The following is a 13,754-nucleotide window of genomic DNA, read 5'->3' as shown; positions in this document are numbered from 1 at the left end:
TACACACACACACTAGAATTCCTTTGGGATGTGGTGAGTGTGAGATGCACATCATGAATGAGGTACAGTATGGGTCATTAGGTCTACAGTCAAATAGTCGACAACTATTGGTCAATAGTCAAAAGGTTGACATGAAAAAGGTCAACATGAGGGGTTTTTGTATTTAGAATCTTGGTCGACATGGACACCGCATAAGTCTGCCATGTCCGCTCGCCATACTTCAGGCACTATTATATTCTCCCTCTAAGGTAAAGTATGAACAAGTTGGTCGAAAAAATAAAAATCATGAAAACCTCATGTCAACCTTTTGGCCATGTTGATCTAATGCTTGTCAACCTTTTTTATGATGACCTTTTGACCGTCGACCAATAGTGGTTGACCTTTGACTGTCGATGTAATGACTGAATCCCCAGGAATGTCCAGGTGACAATACTGCAGCAACTGGTAATGCTACAAGTTCAATACTGCTAGATCCACGCCACATTCCTTGGTAAAACTCTGCTAGGTATCTGGAAAGGATTCCACTGAGCTAAATTCGGAGATTCTGGACGTTCATGTTCAATAACCCAGGATTTTCAGGTCAGTGAAAACGGGGTATAATATATATAATAATATATGGTGTAAATTTTGAGAACAATATTAGTGTAGTTTAATTGGAGAAGCTATTGGCTTTGAGGAAGGAAACTAAACTGTGATGTAAGGCAGAGGGGACAATCTACAGATTATTCACATGAATAGTTACCAGATTGAACACATCAACTGCTGAAGTGTTCAACATGATCAGTGCAAGGTTCTGTACACATGGGTGTTTTTAAACATTTATATGTGCAATGCCACTTGTCATTTGTGAATAGATGCTGTGCGTATGCACGGGGCGTGACCTCGAGGGGCGTGGTGAGTATAGGCCACACCCCCAGCATCCCTCCTTCTCCCTCCTCAAGGTTGGGAGGCATGCCTAGGGAGGATATTAAGTTATAAGTGTATGGACTGCCTCCAGCACCTTGCAATTACCAACATTGCAGATTATAACTCTCACCCTATACAGGTACGCAGTACTGAGTTAATAGAGTTTAACGCTGTTGTGGCCTCTGAACCACACAGATCCTGACAAATAATAAAAAATGCTGATAGATTATTAAGAAAATATAAAGTAATACTGCATTTGGATATAAAATAATTTATTAGTAAAAATGCTAATAACAAAATCACAACTGAGAGAAAAACAAGAGTAAAAGTATCATACACTGGTCCAAGCAGGCATTCCAATGAATATTGAACAGTACTCTCAACGATCAAAGGGTAGAGTATTTGACAGCTATGAAATTTGAAACACAGTAAAGTCTATTATCTACTATCAACCTTTAATCTATGTTTACTTCTCTCCCTTCCTCAGTTTTTTTCTCTATCTTGTACATAATACTTGTTCACACTTGCCTCCCGGGTTGACTTGATGGATAGATAGGTTCCCCTTCATCCGCTCAGGTCCACTGAGAGTCATGGATGCATAAGCATAATATACTATTATTACCACATTACCACATCAGAATATTGTCCCCTGACATTATTGGTGTCACTTCTATTAGTCTGTTGTTATAATAAACACACACACACACCAATCAGCTATAACATTAAAACCACTGACAGATTTAGTGAACAACATTGAGTGTCTCATTACAATTGCACCTATCAAAGGGTGAGATAGGAAAAATTAGAAAGCTCAAGCATATGAGTGACTTTGACAAGAACCAAATTGATATGTCTAGGTAACTGGGTCAAAGCATCAACAAAATGACAGGTCTTGTAGTATGTTCTTGGTATTAGTACTTCCCAAAAGTAGTCCAAAGAAGGATGGTTGTGGTATGACCGCCCGACAGTCAGTATACCGACATTGTATTCCCGACCGCCTGTACTCCGACAGGGGATACTGCTAAAAAAGCCCCCTGTGGGCTTGGTGGCTTGCCACAGGATCTATTCTCCCTCTATGGGGGTTGTGCCCCCCCTATAAGGGAGAATAGCCCCTGCTGGTCGAGATCCCGACTGTTGGGCAGTCAAAGTCAGGATTTTGATATTGGTATACTGACCATAGGGATCCCGACCGTCGGCCAGTCATCCGGCACCCTAAAGGATACTCAGTGACAGGCTCATGGGCACCCAAGGTTTAATGATACACATAGGGATTGAAGGCTACCCTATCTGTTCCTATCCCACAAAAGAGCTACTGTAGCACACATTGCTGAAAATGTCAAAGCTGGCTATGATAGAAAGTAGTCCGGACACACAGTGCAAAGCTGCAGACCCTTAAAGTCCACAGCTGAAAGAGATTACAATGGGCACTTAACTGTCAGAACTGGACCATGAAGCAATGAAAGATGGCCTGATCTGACGTTTCTACTTTAAAATAACATGGACAGTTGGGTGCATATATTTACATGAGAAAGAGATGGCACCAGGATGCACTATGGGAAGAAGGCCAGCTGGTGGATCCAGTGTGATGCTCTGGGCAATGTCCTGCTGGGAAACCTACACAAATATTTTTGCAGTCCAAGTACAAGTTTACATGGCAACAGTATACCCTATTAGCACACAAACACATGGGTGTAACTATAGTGTGTGAAAGTGATATGGGACCAGAGGCAGTGACCAATTTGATGTGCTACATTTATACATCTGTGTGCAACTGAGTCTGAATCAGTTTACAAAGTGCTGCAATGACAGGTCATGCTCCGTTGTCCTTTATCTGTGACTTTGTAAGTGTTTACAACTACTTGCTATGTGTCTGTAGTACACCAAATGGTGTTGTGCTGTGTCTGCAATGTGAAAAAGATTCAATAAAAAAAAGAGACTGTGCTACACTACACTCAGAGTGTGTCAGTCATGCAGGGCATCTCACTCCAACATTCCAGGTCGGACCGGTGATTTGGAATACTGTCCAAACCCGGCTCAGCCTCTGTTTGTGCGACTCCAAACTGGGTCTCCCTATGCTGTAAAATGGGACCTGTCACTGAATCTGGGTTATTTTTCGGGGAGAAGTGTGAGGTGAGTGGTCAATCGCACAAGACCAGTTAGTTATTAAACTGATAGATTATAAGGTATATAGGCCACCTTAAAAGCTCTTGTTGTCAACTGGTCACAGTCTTAAAGGCTGCTGGGGTGTGCTACCACGGGACAAAAGATTATTTTTCGGGGACCCTTTCGCATCGTGCTGTGAACTTGGGTCACCATGTAATAGTTACTGTGGCAGTGTGAAAGGGGTATATGCAGCTGCCACAGAACCTAAAGGCTCCTTACCACTCAAACATGGAGGATTAGAAACTGCACAAAGATCACCTATGGAGCAGTTGAGGGAAGAAGATCCCTACATAACTCCTAGGAGCTAGACATCAGCTGGAGTCAGCCATAGGCAGGGCTTGAATTGTTTCTGCTCCCATATTGACCCTCAGGCACAGACAACACTAGATCCCCCATGCTGGCAGACTGGGCAAAATCAGTCTGTCCCACTGACAGTTCAACATGGCAAGTAACTCATTTGATAGGATTACCTCTCCCAGTATCTACTCTTTTATGACATGACAGGGCATAAAACCAAACAGCCACAAGACAACAGCAAACCAAAATCACAAGTTAATCTGCAAAATAGCCCACAGAGCTTAATAAATCTGAGGAAACTAAACACGAATGAGAGCCTGCAAGGAAGGAAGAGTATGAAGATGAAAGGAACACATACCCTCATGATCCACTCCTATGCTGTCCTAAGGACATCCATATCTGCCACTTTAGTACTGGTGTGGCCTTGCTGTCATCCATGAGACCCAGCTCACATGTCCCCTACCACTCTGGAGGTCTGTACCCTAATGTAGAAAGACCCCAGGATTCAGGGCTCAGCAAATCCTTACCAAAAAGACATCTTACAAAATGCTGCGACACCTCTAACCCCTGCTCCTAGCCACGCACCAGTGCTCTCCGTGTCCGCTCAACAGCGCCCCCTAATGCAAATTTTTTTTTTTTTTCAAGAAATAAATGAGAAAGTAAGAAAGATGCTGTACCTAAGAAAACAACTCTGGGTCTCTTAAATTAAATGAAACTTTCAAGCAAGTGCAGGGTGGGAGGAGCTACGGTTAAGATTTAGAACTTCAAGCGCCCGCACTACTCTTCCACCACTATAACCTAATGTACCCAGTGTCTCTCATTTGGTGGATAAAGAACAGCATACTGTACAGTATGTCAGAAGGTTCCCATGTGTCAGATGCACACAAAGCAAATTAAAATAACCAAAATACCTCACCTGATTTTTTCCTTTGCGTCGATAATTCCTTCTCACAAGACTTTTGTAGTTCTCATTCTTTTTGGTTAGGTAATAGAAAAGAACACAATCGGACACAGTCTGTAAGACAAAGATAAAATAAATCCTCATGCATGAATTTTTGGTAAAGGTGAACCATATTCAGCGTATTGAGGTTATAGGTACAGCTGTAAGGTCAACAGTATATGTAGTTAATGAATTATAGCAAGCCCTATGAGTGCTTATCTTATACAGTTATTGCAGGTGCACACTGCTTTGAAAAGTAAAAAACATGCCAGCTTTATGCTCTTTAGACTTTGATATATGGTGTGTGAGATCTTGAGGAATGCAGGCAGAGGTCTTTTACCTTAAAAGAAAGAGTTGAATCCAACAACTTATATATTTATTTACCAGATAACTTATCCATATACAGTACAGAAAAAATGAAATATTAGAAACTGGCTTATTAAAATACCAAACGTTCCAAACATAAGGGGCAAAATGTAATTCGGTGCAAGTCAGGGGGGGGGGGGGGGGGTGCAGGATGCCGGGCCAAACTCAGAGGTTTTAAAAGGGCCGGTCAAAACTATGGCTTGTAAATGATTGCCCCTTTAAAAAAAAACAGAGTTCGGCCGGCATCATGCCAAACTCTAAACACATTTCGGCAAGCACTTAGGGCGGTATTCAATGAGCCTGATTCGCCATGTTTTTATGGCGAATTTGTGCTGTTTGGCGAATTTTTGACTAAAACGGTGAATCACCCTATTCAATGACCAGATGGCGAATACATCTGAAGGTTTTTTTCGCCATGATTCACCGAGTAGCAATCGCTATCTTTTTATGGTGAAGTGGAATGTGAACTTTTAAAATAAAGTGTTTTGTTTTTTACATTTGGTGTAAAAAAATCAGGAATTTTATTCTGAGGAGGGGCATGCTATTTCTATTCATGTGCTGTAAGCACATGAATATATATTAAATTTTTTAAAATATATTTATTTATTTTTTACACTGACCAGCCAGCAGGGGGCGCCAGAGCCGAGCCGCTTATTAGATATTCATATATTCACTTCACCCGATCATTACATATTCATGATCGGGTGTAGTGAATATGCCCGGTCCCCTGCTGGCACCCCCGGGGGCCAGCCTGTGCTGCCTGGCACCCGGGGAGCCCACCTCCCCCCCACAAACGTTGTGGGGCAGGCAGGGAGACTTCCATCTCCCTGTCTGCCACCGTCCTCAGGCTCCCTGCGGCGTTCGCCGCAGGAGCTCATATTCGCCGGTCAGGGGCAGCGACCCATGGCGAATGTGCAGCGAATCCTAAACAGGATTCGCTGCACGTCGCCGGTATTCACATTGAATACCGCCCTTAGACTTCTGTCTCACCATTTAAGTTGCGAGGGGGTTGACGACGAATGACCCAAAAGAGTATTTGGGGGCGGCAGCGGACAGTTTTGTGGGGGTGGTCTGAAAAACCCACGTGTGCCCTGAACGCTTGGGGGGAGGGCCGCAGCAGCTGCGTGGCATCAAACTCTGCAAATCGAAACATGAATGGGCTGCGGCTGGCTTGTAGCGAAGTGCTCACACTTTAGCAATGTGCCACCAAATTTTTGCCAGGGTGGGACCCGGCTTGTGCCTGCCTCCATGGTGTGTAGTTCAGCGAGTGCTCGCTAAACCCATAAGAGCAGACATCTGTAATATTGAAAATAGCTTGCAACTGTGCCACATAATTATATAATGTTTAGCACATCATAATATGCAAGTAAGTGCCCAAAATACCTTTCTCTCCAAGAATGAAGCAATGAACACGAAGTTCTTTGGTTGCTGGATAAATCTGTAAGTGAAAGTATATAAAATAATGAGAATTAACCTCATACAAACAAAGCAGTACACATTACTTTTCATCTGATAAAACATCACATTGGAGTTGCATTGCAGTTGTGTTCCAGAAACCATTTAGTACATGGATTCCCACCTTTTTAAAGTCAGTTGTGCTTACCGGTTTTCAGTTTTGTGATGGTTGACAGCTTTGTCCATGTATTTTATGATTTGCAACCACCAGCACTGGCTTCGCTCCTCATATTGACCATAAATAATTGGACTGAATCATAAACCACCAACCTGTGGCAACCCTAGGGTACCATGTCATCCAGTTTGGAAATCACAGATTTAGAACCTTATTCGAATTGATTTGGTCCTCCATGCATTCGTGTGAATGGCCGATGGTGCGCAGACGCAGGGTGCACGCACCCACGGTGAACATTCAGTTAACTGGGTGCAGCACCCTACACAGTGGGCGGGGGGCACCGAGCAGCCACCATTAGCATATGGGAATGCCCAGAGTTCATATGCTGGGCGTTCTCATGCTGATGATGCCGTGACACAGCTGCAGGGAGCGGGGTGTCAGCTGCCCGCCATATAGGTGTCTCTGAACTGCGAGCGCTGGAAAAATCATTCGATGGTCGCCGACAATCAAATGATTTCTCTTCGCCTGCAAATGGATGGTTATGTAAATCATCCATTCGCAGGCATGCGAGGGAGGATGGTCGGCACTGCCCCAGGAATCGAATTTCGCAGCCTTGCGAGTCAATCAAAATAAGGTCCTTAGTACATTTTAATTGTCCTTGCTCATTCTATATGGAGTGTAACATTTTACTTTTAATTATATGTAGCTCATTTTTGCTGGCCGTTTGTTTTACTGCTGTAAGCTCTGATTGGCCAAAGATTAGAAAAGAAACTGTAAGTACTGTACTGTTGCTAATACACAGACAGGATACAAGCTATGCTTTCCAGCTGTTTCTTCACTATCGATCCCAACATATTCTGCCAGATGGGAGTTTTAGTTTTACAAAAGCTGGAGACGGCCAATGTACTGTATCTGCTTGCATGAGCTACTGTAGATTCCCTAGCTCTTAGGGTTAATGTACAAGTGTAGGATTTGGAGACTGCCCTCATCTTGTTATTATTTTGTCTAATGCTTCAGCTGTAGACATATTAAACTACGTATGAACATTCATTATTAAAATCATTTTCACTGTGGCTTATGGAAAGAACAAATTCTGCATTGCAAGCAAATACACTGTCCTGTTCATATGTATTTTTGGTCTTTTTATTTTTTTTTTCAAGATGATTAAATGTACACAGGACACAGGTCTGCTAAACTATTGAGCCGGGTGTAATTTGTTAAGCTACATTACATGGTCAAACAGCATATTGCACAGGCCCTAGATAACAACGGTAATTATTAAAGTGCAGACATCTACAGTTCTTTTTAGTCTAAGCTCCAAGGGACAGATGATTGCATTAACAGAACAAGATGCTATTTATTACAAGCCCCTATGAGGTATTCAGGTGTGCGGAGCATACAGGACTACATGTACACATGTAGTTCTAGCACTATTGTATAAAGAATCCCACAAAACGTCTTTTGTTCTAAACCATTACCATTTGTTTAAAATTTTGGTAGTTTACTGAGGGAATGTAATACTAATAATATCAGTTCCTATAAATATCACACTACAATCAGTGGTTCCCAAACTGTGTGCCATGGCCTGAGGACATTTGCCGGAGCGCCTTGGGTTGGTGGTCCAGGACCCATTGAAATTATTTATGGGTGATGTTATTGTCAAAAACACTGCTAGTGGCTGCCAATTATAAAATATGTGGACAAACAGAAGCAATTATGTAATGCTGAGTACACACTTGACGACATGCAAATCATACAATGTAGCTACCAATGTTGCTTGGACATCTGAACAAAAGCGATATTGTGTGTACACACTGTGAACTCTTGCAAAAGATATATTCAGTGGCCACATCCAGGAGTATGAGTGTCACTAGCGATATAGTGCGTACACACGGAACAATTTTAAGAATTAGGTTTAAATTGTGCTCTAGCATGTAAGGTGCTTAAGGCTTTACATGGCTTAGAAAAAGATACATTTCAGACCACAATATTCACTAGCTAATTCAAACATACAGTATTTACATATTATGTCAGTCTTTACCATGAGCTAGTAGTAAGAAAGAATCTTAAAAATCTAAATATTTTAAATAAAATAGGCACTGGTGTTTTATCCTAATTCTTAGGTTAATATGTGCATAGTATCTAGACTCCTAGAAGAATTCAATGATTTATGAGAATTTTCCAGCAATCTTATTGCTTAGAAGACTAAATATGAGGGGAATGTTGCTATGATTACATTACATCTTCTTGAGAGAAAAAAAAATGATTGACTACATCAAGAGGAGACTGATTGTATGTAGCCAGCCTTAGGAAAAGGCACAATATACTGTAACCCCCACAATTACATTCTATAACCATCAGAATCTGTGTGTACTGTAAAGAAAAATAATGCCTCATATCTAAAAGGAAGGGCTCCATGGTGACATTTGCATTGTATTAGTCTGCAGGGTTTAAATACATCAAAAGGCGTCAAGTGTCAGAGCTCTTTTCTGTGTGTTATTCTAGTAATTTTAAAGTCCGAACTATAAACCACTGTATATCTGTCTCTGATAATATCTAGTGCTTCCCCAGGCATTAACCTCACAGAATCTGAGTGAAGGGGTGAAAGAGGTTTGGGGGATTTGAGTGTGTGGATAGAGGTTGATCTCTGTGTGTATGCGTGAGAACAGAGAGAGAGAGCGAGAGAGAGAGAAAGCGAGAGCTGTGTAAGGGAGCAGAGAGCTGTTTGGTGGGATCTGAGAGAGTCAGGGTAGCTGCGGGGGGGGGGGGGGGGGCATCTTTTTTTGTATGGAGTCATGTGATTGGTGATCTATGTGAGAAGAGCTATGGAAGGGGGATCAGAATGAGCGTAGAGCTGTGTGAGGCATATAGTAGGTGTTCATAAATACAATAATATGGGTCCTGGTGCTGTTTATTGCCTAGGGCCCTGGGGGTCTCAATCCAGCTCTGGATACATGCCATGAAAATAAATGCTGTAATCCAGGTGATTTAGATCAGAATTTCACAAAGTGCTGTGTAAACCCCCCCCCAAATTAAGTACAGTATCTGAAACCTTGCCAAGTACTGTTGCCCCCCCCCCAAACGTCTGTAAATGCTTAATCCATAACCCATGTGATTTTCCTATGGTACATTTGTTAATTACTGTCAGAGCAACTTGTTATTTTGAGAACAATTTGACAGAGCTAAGTATCTCCTACAGTACATCTGTGTGACGTTCCCTGGGGACACACATACCACATTAGAATAAGTACATATGTAAGTACATTTTCACTTCAATTCTAAAGAAAAAACTGTTTTGTAACTGAGCAGTTTTTCTCGATACAGCAGTAGAAAGAACATATACCGTAGAATCCGGCGAAACCAGTCTACCATTACAACAAGCCTCAACCAAACAAAACATTTCAGTTTTCTATTTGATTTGTTGAGGAATACTTACCCAGCAACGTTATTGCACTGAATAGGAGTGCGCACAATAATTACCAGGGCAAATGTGAAGGATGCGCTATATTTTATTTATACTAAACCTATACTGTAAAATGTTATAGTCATATAAAAAGCTTGTGTACAATCTAGTTTCAACTAGCGAAGTGTAACAAACTTTGGACAGTATGTTTCTAAGGGCCTGCCTTATATTGTGATAATATATTTAGATTACATTAGACCTATTCTGATAGGGTGAGGCAGTACAATACTCATTACGGGAAACTTCCCGCTTGGAGCTGCTGCGTGGCGGCGCGTGTACACGCAGCGGCTCCAAGCTCCTGCACATATGGAGCTAACATGACACTTACCCTGCTTATGGAAATGGGAAATGTTTTTGTTGCTCTTTTTGTGCAGGTACTTGTGTGTAATTTTCGTTGACAGTGCATTGTTGTAGTGTATTGTTAATGACAAATAAAGTATTCTATTCTATTCTTCTCATCTCAGTAAAGCTGGATCCACACCATTGCAATTATCAGGGAAAATCATCTGACATTGGCTGAATGGCCTGATAAAAGCCTCCTGTGATAGGCTAATGCTAAACATAGCAGCCTAGCGGGTCCACCGGATGGAGCCTGCACAAAGGCTCCTATGCGGCTGCCCACAAAACATACGTGGTGGGGCCATCGGCCGCTGGGTCCAACCGCAGCATGCGGCATGACTGGATTTCAGGCGAACACACACATTAGAATGTATGTGTTCTGGCCTCCCTTATAAATCCGGTCAGCAGAGGCCGAATCCTGTTCTTCAGGATCCAGCCACAAAGCCTCCTTCCGGCCAAGCAGGTCCCACTGATCGGGACCTGCTTGGCCGCTATGTGTGGCCTCAGCCTTAGAAATGCATTTCTTTGAAGAACATTGGAAAATCATCCCCAAACATTACCGAATGAAGTATATTTAAGAAATATCTCCTCTTCCCAAACTAACATTGTCTGGAAGTTAAACCCTCAAAATGTGTTATTGTAGTTACTAAGGTGAAACAACATTAATGAATAATGCAATACTCACATTTCCCTAAAGTTTCATCCTTCTACTTAAAAACATTTTCCTATGATGTACTGTACATTTGAGTATTTTGGTTAGAATGGTTTTCACTGGTTGTCTTCTTTTTCCTTCAGATTTTTTGTACTGTACATATCACATAAATGACAATAATAGTGTGTGTGTGTGTGTGTGTGTGTGTGTGTGTGTGTGTGTGTGTGTGTGTGTGTGTGTGTGTGCACGCAAAGGGTCTTATTCTAGTTCACTCTTTTAGAATAAAGGGCCTTATTTTAGTTCACTCTTTCTGACAAAATCCTTCTTAGATGGACAAAACCATGTGCACTGCAGGTGGGGCAGATGTAACATGTGCAGAGAGAATTAGATTTGGGTGGGATTTTACTTCAAAGTGAGATCTATATTGCAGTGTAAAAATAAAGCAGTCCGTATTTACCCTGCACAGAAACAAAAGAACTCACCCAAATCTAATTCTCTCTGCACATTTTACATCTACCCCCCTGCAGTGCACATGGTTTTGTCCAACTAAGAAGGATTTTGTCAGAAAGAGTGAACTAGAATAAGGCCCAAAGAGACAGCGTAATGATTGATAATAATGTGATCTAAATCAATAAAATTGACTAATTTTAGTAATTTGAATCATAAGACGCTCACTATTTGGCCATCCTTTAACTGTGATAACTAATGACAGTGAAGTGCCAGATATAGAACTGCCCAGGTTATGAACGACAAATGTAACCCAGATTAGTCCCTAGAAGTGGATTGTATTCTCAGCACAAAGCATTGTCCTGTGGACTCATTACTGCTGTCCATGCAGATGTGTAATCAAGGCAACATGATTACCAAAAAGTAACCTTAAAATTGCAAATGAGGTTTTCTTTGGGGTTGGGATCATTTGGTCTATTGCATTATGGTCGAAAGTCATTAGGTCGAATCCATTAGGTCGACATGCTAAAAGGTCGACATGACTCTAGGTCGACATGGGAAAAGGTCGACATGATTCTAGGTCGAAAGGTCATTAGTTCGACAAGGTCATTAGTTCGACATTGTCTATGTCGACATTCACAAGGTCGACATGGGGTTTTTCACTGTTTTTTTTACCTGAATGTCAACACAGTCGACATGGACACAGTTTAAAGTGCACTGCATCCCCTCGCATCGCTCGCTGCGCTCGCAATGCGTCGGGCACGGTGCCTCGCTACGCTCGGCACACTATTTTATTCTCCCACCACGCCCTAGTGGATGGTAGGGCATGAAATACCGCCTGTCGGCACATGTTGGCTCAAAAAACAGTGAAAAACTCCATGTCGACCTTGTGAATGTCGACATAGACAATGTCGAACTAATGACCTTGTCGAACTAATGACCTGTCGAACTAATGACCTTTCGCACTAGAATCATGTCGACCTTTTCCCATGTCGACCTAGAGTCATGTCGACCTTTTAGCATGTCGACCTAATGGATTCGACCTAATGACTGTCGACCATAATGCAGTAGACCAAATGACTGCATCCCTTTCTTTGTATATGCAAAATCCAATCTTATTTCATTTAACACAAAAACACTGCACATGATAGCTTGTCCGTATTTGTGAGTGGTAACATTTTATGCCAGGTGTTGCCGGTTTGTTCAATAATGGTGCATTTAACATGATCAGATTAGCACTTGAACAAATGCAGGAATCTTCTGTAATGATCTGTGCACTAATGGGTATATGAATTATGTAAATGTATTGTTACCAGATGCCGGCTGTGTAAAAATTGCTACACAAGCAGCTAAACGCATACGGGTGATAATTACAAAGCAGGGGTTCATGCAATCAACATAGTCTTTATAAAAATATTGTTCTAATGGATGACTAAAATATTTTATGTCAAAAACCAACAATCAGTGCAAAAAAGAAGGCTAACTGGAGACTATTTATATTAGGATCTTGCTGTGAAATAATACACACACAATAAAGGTGCAGAGTGAACAAGAATAAGGATGCAATCCCATCACTTTAGGAGGCTGTGCGCTACAGGACAAAACTCACTTATCCCTGAAGGTGTCCTTCTCCTGTTCACTCCACATGTTCATGACCTGTCGTTCCTTATACACCTTCATGGGGTCATCCATCAGGCCATTCATGTTGATGAACTTGATGCGCTGCTGCTCTGCATCAAACAGCATAGGGGGTATGACTGCCAGCTGACGCATCTGTTTCTCCAGGTTCTATAGAAAAAGCACATTAGAAGTGACCACACAGTGACAGAAAGGAGACAAGAGGAGTAGATGTATGAAGCAGTGATAAAGAAGTGAGCCAGAGGAGAAGTGGCCCATGGCAACCAATCAGCACTGAAGTGACATCTATAATTTGCATAATTATAAAAAAATATACAGAGCAGCTAATTGGTTGCCACGGGCAACTACTCCTCTGACTCACTTTTTCCTCCCTTATCACTGCTTCATACTTGTACCCCACTGTGTCATTCAGGTACACAAGCAAAAAGTGCTTTGGTTTTGCAACAATGTAACTGGATGTTCTGCTCAGTGCACGCCAAGATTAATGCCTTTAGTCTGCAGACCAGAAGCCCGCCCAGTTTTGTCAGGCGAAAAAGTGTAAAAGTCACATAAACATCCAACCTCAGGCCACTTTACAACAACTTGCATCATTAAGTAAACTTTATAGTTTTCTATTAAACTATTGCCATTGTTTAACTCTTGTAATAGCTTAAATATATCGCAGGTGAGGGGCCATTGAACATTTTTATTATGCCTGCCACGTTTGGGGGAGCCTGTTATATTGCCTGGAGCAAAAAACAGAAATGCAACATAAAAATGGAACCAAAATGGCCGTGGAGTGAAATATACCATGGTCCCCTCCATCCAGCAAGATGCACCCAGAATTAACTTTCATTTATTTCTATTTTAATTAAATCTACTGGTTGCTCTTCTCCGACCAATCTATTTACACTGTTAAGTCTAATCCATACTGCAATACACAAACTAACTCCACCACCCACCCAATCTATGCCTGCTCTTGCGCAATATGACT

General features: G+C 41.8%; 1 protein-coding gene across 15 annotated transcripts in view; it reads right to left on the bottom strand.

Annotated features, from left to right (window-relative positions):
• Positions 1-13,754, bottom strand: part of NCOR2 (nuclear receptor corepressor 2) — a 351,963-nt gene that overhangs the window by 133,059 nt on the left and 205,150 nt on the right. For all 15 annotated transcript variants that reach the window (XM_083150819.1, XM_083150847.1, XM_083150856.1 and 12 more), the window contains 3 exons: positions 12,753-12,931; positions 6,056-6,110; positions 4,283-4,381 (listed from right to left, as the gene is read on the bottom strand). In XM_083150819.1, the coding sequence (XP_083006945.1) occupies positions 4,283-4,381; positions 6,056-6,110; positions 12,753-12,931 (333 nt within the window). The remainder of the gene's footprint in view (positions 1-4,282; positions 4,382-6,055; positions 6,111-12,752; positions 12,932-13,754) is intronic.

This window comes from Crinia signifera, chromosome 1 (genome assembly GCF_055691185.1).
Source record: "Crinia signifera chromosome 1, ASM5569118v1, whole genome shotgun sequence".
Lineage (NCBI taxonomy): Eukaryota > Metazoa > Chordata > Amphibia > Anura > Myobatrachidae > Crinia > Crinia signifera.
The sequence above is the reverse complement of the archived record's forward strand: the minus strand, read 5'-3'. Positions and strand labels throughout refer to the sequence as shown.